This window comes from Homarus americanus, unplaced genomic scaffold (genome assembly GCF_018991925.1).
Source record: "Homarus americanus isolate GMGI-L3 unplaced genomic scaffold, GMGI_Hamer_2.0 scaffold49154, whole genome shotgun sequence".
Taxonomy (NCBI): domain Eukaryota; kingdom Metazoa; phylum Arthropoda; class Malacostraca; order Decapoda; family Nephropidae; genus Homarus; species Homarus americanus.
Window position 1 is genome coordinate 13,524 of NW_024730708.1, and position 5,605 is coordinate 19,128.

The 5,605-nt window shown below is 40.2% G+C and overlaps 1 protein-coding gene across 1 annotated transcript; it reads right to left on the reverse strand.

Moving 5' to 3' along the window:
- Positions 1–735: 735 nt before the first annotated feature.
- LOC121867356 (hemolymph clottable protein-like) lies at positions 736–3,869 on the reverse strand. Its single transcript, XM_042367275.1, has 7 exons — positions 3,743–3,869; positions 3,304–3,487; positions 2,832–3,029; positions 2,419–2,541; positions 1,887–2,133; positions 1,453–1,577; positions 736–1,094 (listed from the first exon to the last, which is right to left on the reverse strand). The coding sequence occupies exons 1-7, from the start codon at positions 3,853–3,855 to the stop codon at positions 978–980; spliced, it is 1,107 nt and encodes a 368-aa protein (XP_042223209.1). The 5' UTR covers positions 3,856–3,869; the 3' UTR covers positions 736–977.
- Between the last annotated feature and the right edge of the window lie 1,736 nt (positions 3,870–5,605).

The window sequence follows — 5,605 nt, forward strand, 5'->3', positions numbered from 1 at the left end:
GGAGGTAATGAATTTCTGCATCTAAAGCGTCTCCTTAACTACACACACACACACACTTGGTTCTGGGTCGAGCGGCTTTTTCTAGCATTAGTTCTTCCTCCCTAGTCACGGGGACAACCATAGTCCAACTTCATACACACTCTAACTGTCTAACACCAACTTTTTTTTTCACTGGGTAACTGAAGTGGTGAAATATAGTCTATTTTACTTTACGTACATATAGCCTATTATCTATATTATGTACAGAGCCTAGAGTGACAAGACCTCGCCAAAGCTGTAGGGCTCATTTTTTATGAGCTCTTATTTCGTGTGCAGTGGAGGTGGTGTGGATTAGTGGATTCCATGTTATTGAACTAACCTGATGTTATGTAGGTCGCCTTTTGTATATAAACCTCTCTCAGTCCCTGTAAATTCAGTTGCCTCTGAAGATTAGCACTAACTTCTATTTCTTTATCATTTTTGGGACTACTGACTAGCTTTATAAAATCATGTAGAATTGTAGATAATAAAAATACAAATGACTGAAAATTTTCATACAAAACTTATCTTCAGGGGCACTGATTCTGTTCTTGCACCTGTTGCCGTCATTAGTTTTCACGCATTCACTTTTCCTCCGTAATTTGAAGAATTTGGAGTGACTGGCAAGATACTTTTCACTTTATGTAGTAGTGTTGTATTTCCCAAGGATATATTTTGCACTCAGAGTCTTATAGATATAATTATAAGAAACAAAAAAAGAGTTTCCCGTTTACTTTTTTGTCGGTAAGAAGATAAATTAACAATACAATTATGCATAAGAATATTTTTGTCAAAAGGTACCTTTGACAGGTTACGAAATCCTTAATGACAGAGAAAGAGAGAAAAAGAATATTTGGAAATGATAATCATAGTGATTGTCAGTAACACTCAGAACAGGTATGGGTCGGAAGTATGAAAGCAAATCATTCATGGGGTATTGTAAAGCTGCTTTGGGATGTCTAATGGGGAACACAAGAGGCCGGGTAGTTGGTCACGTAGGTGTGGGGGTAACAAGCCTTGTCTGTTGAACCCAGCTGCAGAACTCGCTCCTCTGACCACACACAGTCATACGCAATCTGGTGGAAAAGAAGTTAAGTTGAATATAACTGCATATCATCTGATGTTGCTAATAATAAAAAAAATGAAGAGAAGGAAAATATAATATCACAACTTTCTCAACACAAAAATTATGATTAAAAATTTTATGTATATATCTCTGGACCTTTGTGTGTGAACAGGGATCGCTACCACCGCACCGCAAGGACAGCAAAAGCAATCCTAGGCATTATTTTATTCCACACAGAGCCTGTTAAACATGCTTGCTAAACGCCGTGAACCTCTGTTGGGGATTGTCCGTGCACTATATATTAGTAAAAAGAAATCGTATGTACAGGGTACATTAAGATAACATATAAATAAATGTTTCACACTTACAGGTTTCGTGATATTCTCAGTTGCTTCACACTCAGGCTTGCAAAAAGGAGTTGGGACCATGGATTTGCATTTGTAGTTGCCGAATATCTTCTCCTGGTAGAGCCACTCGGTACAGTCATACACGACTGTGGTGGAGAGGACGGGTCTTTATTGTCTATCATCGCGTTGTTTTTAAGAGAAGACAGAGAGATGTGGCAACGGAAAACCATTCTAACTTTTAAACCTTACTAAACATAACTGTCAAATATGATCAGACTTTGATATGAGGTTGTAAAAGACAGGTATAAAGGATCTAGTTATTATGCAACCTCATCCTCCTCATTCATGACATAGTGTTAAACCGAGTGAGGCAGGAGGGCAATAGGAGCTGTATATAATATTTTTTATTGTACACACACACACACACACACCAAAACATCACGATCTTAACCTACCATCGGCGTGTGACACTCCGGTAGGAATGTAGGACTCGCGAGAACAAGTCTTTTGGAATAGCTCCACTTCATCTTTCTTGGATTGTAAGGCAAAGACGTCGCAATCCTGAGAGGGAGTCGTCCAAGATAGAGCGAATAAGGTTAGGTTGGTGTAGATACATCCTTTAGGGCCTACCAGGTCGTTGCTTTTCTCACCATCCATCTTACCACACAGGCCTTCGATCTTTCCTCTTAGTACTTGTGGATCCTGTTAATAACATCTTTATTATGTCCGAGTAACTTGGAGACAATTCTAACTCATCCATACGTCCGTACAATATAACTCCAACGTATTGGAATTCCTATTTAAGTGTATTCACACTTATTGAAACATTTATATTAATTTTATCCAACTTAAGGTTCCTAATAAATACACCTTTGTTAGCTAATTCCTGGACCTTAATCATCTGTAAGCGAATCTTGGAAGGTTGATTTCAGTTTCTTTTACAAATATGCTCAGCAATTATGAAAACTCATAGTCAGGTCAGCTTACCAAGATTTCCACTTTGTCCGAGACTTTGATGAAACAACCGTCAGCAAACAGGAGAAGACCAGCATCTGATAGTCTAATGAACTCGTAAGTCTTGTCACGCTCCTCATATGGTCTCTGATTGACCTGTTGGCAAGAGGACAAAAGTTTTAATTCATACAATAACAAATTGCTTAAGTATTGTCACAGGAAACTTCACTGACTTCGTTTTTAATGATTCTGACACGGCAGATTGTTTGTGTCAAAAGGGACCAGATACTTATGGTGATAGCTATCAGAAAAATTCGCTGAAAAGGGTGCCTGAAGAAAATCAGTCTGGAAAACACTACTTTCCTTAGTATTTGTATGGGCAATTTGGTGGTTGTGTCTCGTTTCATTTCATGTCAAAAAATAAAATAAAATAAATAGGAACGTACTAGTAGCTGCGTCTTTGTCAGGTCAAGCTGGAGTCCCCTCCAAGGCCAAACAATGCGCACTTCCCATTGGTCTGTGTGGCGGACCATAAGAGCTCCTTCCATGGCCTCTGGGTCTTCAGGGTCGGCGTGGAATATACTGGCGGTGGTCCAGCAAGCATCCGGTTGATGTGAGAACACTGTGCCGTCCAAAGTTCGCACCTGCAAAGTTTACATAAAGCAGGTTATTATTAAAAAAATGTATTAATGGAATTATGAATATAAATCAAATCAAAAGAAACTTCTGGTATGTTTACCAAATCCTGGCAAAAAGAGTAAAATTGTAGCAGTTCCTTCAGGAAGATGTATAGGAACTTCATAAAATCATCATCAGTTTTTCTTTTGAATGGATCTTGTTTTAATTTTATACATTCATTACTTGCTTACTATAATGTTCTCCATTATCTTGTGCCATTCCCATTCATTAGTTACTTACTTGAGTGTCCTCGATAACACAGACAGAGGGTGTGCGGCCTCTGATTACGCTGTAATCGAAAGTGTCAGCCAACCTGGCTGGTCCACCAAATTCCTCAATCAGTGCGGGTGGCTTGAGGTCCTTAATGATGGATACCTCCTCTGCCTTTGTCGTCCTGACGGTCCAACGGTTAGTGTCTAAGGTTCTGCATAAAAAAAAAACAAGTTAAAATATATAGTTCACATCAGTTTAAAACCAATGTCACTCAACACCTAGCAAGGCAAAGTTTTTTAGTACAGGGCGTGTAATGAATATCAAACAAATATAAATGTTATTAAATATACCTGGTTAAAGTTAATATGCTGTCACGTACACGGTCTACGTTATTTTCAGGATTCGGTACTTCAGTGAATATAAACATGAGGTGCAATGAAAATTTCTCTGAGTTTCTCTTACTTACTTGGTGGCATCAATCTCTATCTGGTTCTCGGGGCTTCTGGCGGTGTGGTCGAGAGAGACGTAAGGGAAAAGAACACCCCGTATGATATCATCTACGAAGTAAGTCAAGTTCATCAGAGTGTTTGGGAAATTCTGTGTTAAAGAAAGAAATAACAGATGCTTTGATTAATAGACGAGTTGTAAATGAATATATTATTTAGTAATTTAATTTCACATAATATCTGGTATCACATTGTTGAAATTGATTGTGTAATGTAAGTTTGTGTGTGTGAAACGTAGATTCCCAGCATGGCTTCACAAATGATTCCCAGCATGGCTTCACAAGTGGACGTTCTTGTCTAACGAATCTATTGACATTCTTTTCATCAGTTTTCGAATCAGAGGACGAGGGGCACAATTATGATGTGGTATATCTCGACTTTAGCAAAGCCTTCGACAGAGCCCCCCACGAAAGACTAATTAGAAAGGTAGAAGCACATGGCTTCAAAGGTAATATCCTTAAATGGATTAGGGAGTGGTTACAGGACAGGAAACAGCGAGTGAGCATTAACGGCTTTAAGTCCCATTGGAGCAACGTCACAAGTGGAGTTCCCCAAGGCTCAGTACTTGGACCATTATTATTTATTATATACATAAACGACATAGATATCGGCATAGACAGCAACATAAGTAAATTTGCTGATGACACTAAAATAGGACGTGTTATTAAATCTGACGAGGACTCGGCAAAACTACAGGAAGATCTAAACAAATTTTTCGAATGGTCTGAAAAATGGCAGATGAAATTCAACGTGGACAAATGTAAAGTACTCAGTATAGGAGATGTAAACAGGAAAACCAGATACCAGATGAACAACGATGCCAAAGAGAAATCCGACTGCGAGAGAGATTTAGGAGAAATCATAAGTAGGAACCTTAAGCCAAGTAAACAATGTGTTTTTGCTCATAACAAGGCTAATAAAGTACTTGGGTTCATACAATGGAGTGTTAGTTACAAGATTAGCGAGGTCATCCTAAAACTGTATCTTGCGCTTGTGAGACCACACATGGATTACGCAGTTCAGTTCTGGTCACCGTATTACAGAATGGATATAGAATCCTTGGAAAGAATTCAGAGGAGAATGACAAGACTAATCCCGGGCATTAGGAACCTTGAGTATAGAGACAGGTTAAAGCATCTTAATTTGCACTCCCTCGAGAGACGCAGAGCGAGGGGCGACCTGATAGAGGTGTATAAGTGGAAGTCAGGGCGAAACAAAGGGGACATTACAAAGGTACTCAAACTATCCAACCAGGAGCGAACTCGTAACAATCAGGGCAGGCGCTACCCACTAGGCGAACTAGGCGAACGCCTAGGGCGCCAACATCTGGGGGCGCCACAAATTCAGGGCAAACTTGGATAAAATTAAAAATGAAGGGAAAACTGTGGTGGACACTGTGGTGGAGCCGTGGAGGGTCGGAGCAGGATGTTAGAAGGGTGGGGGGTCGGAGGGAGGCGAGGGGAGGTAGACGGTAGCCGACTGTGTTTTCTTTTTTAATATTATTCGTTAACCCCCCGGAGGGACTAACCCGGGTCCTTATCTTTGGCGGCCTGGAGAACTGTCGATCAGTGACCTGAAGGCTGACATCTGAGGAACCCTTCTCCCAACCCCACCATCCCCTCCCCTCCCTTACTGCCACTTACTGCCAGGGCGGCTGAGTCGCCCCTTCCCTGTCTTTGTCGGGATGAGGCAAGGTTACCTAACCTCTGAAGTTTACATCAAGGATTTATTGACTTAATGTAATAACAATAATTGGTTATTTGCATGGGTGAAGTAATAAAGCCACAAGATGAAAACAATGTAGTAATGGGTTATTGTACCTA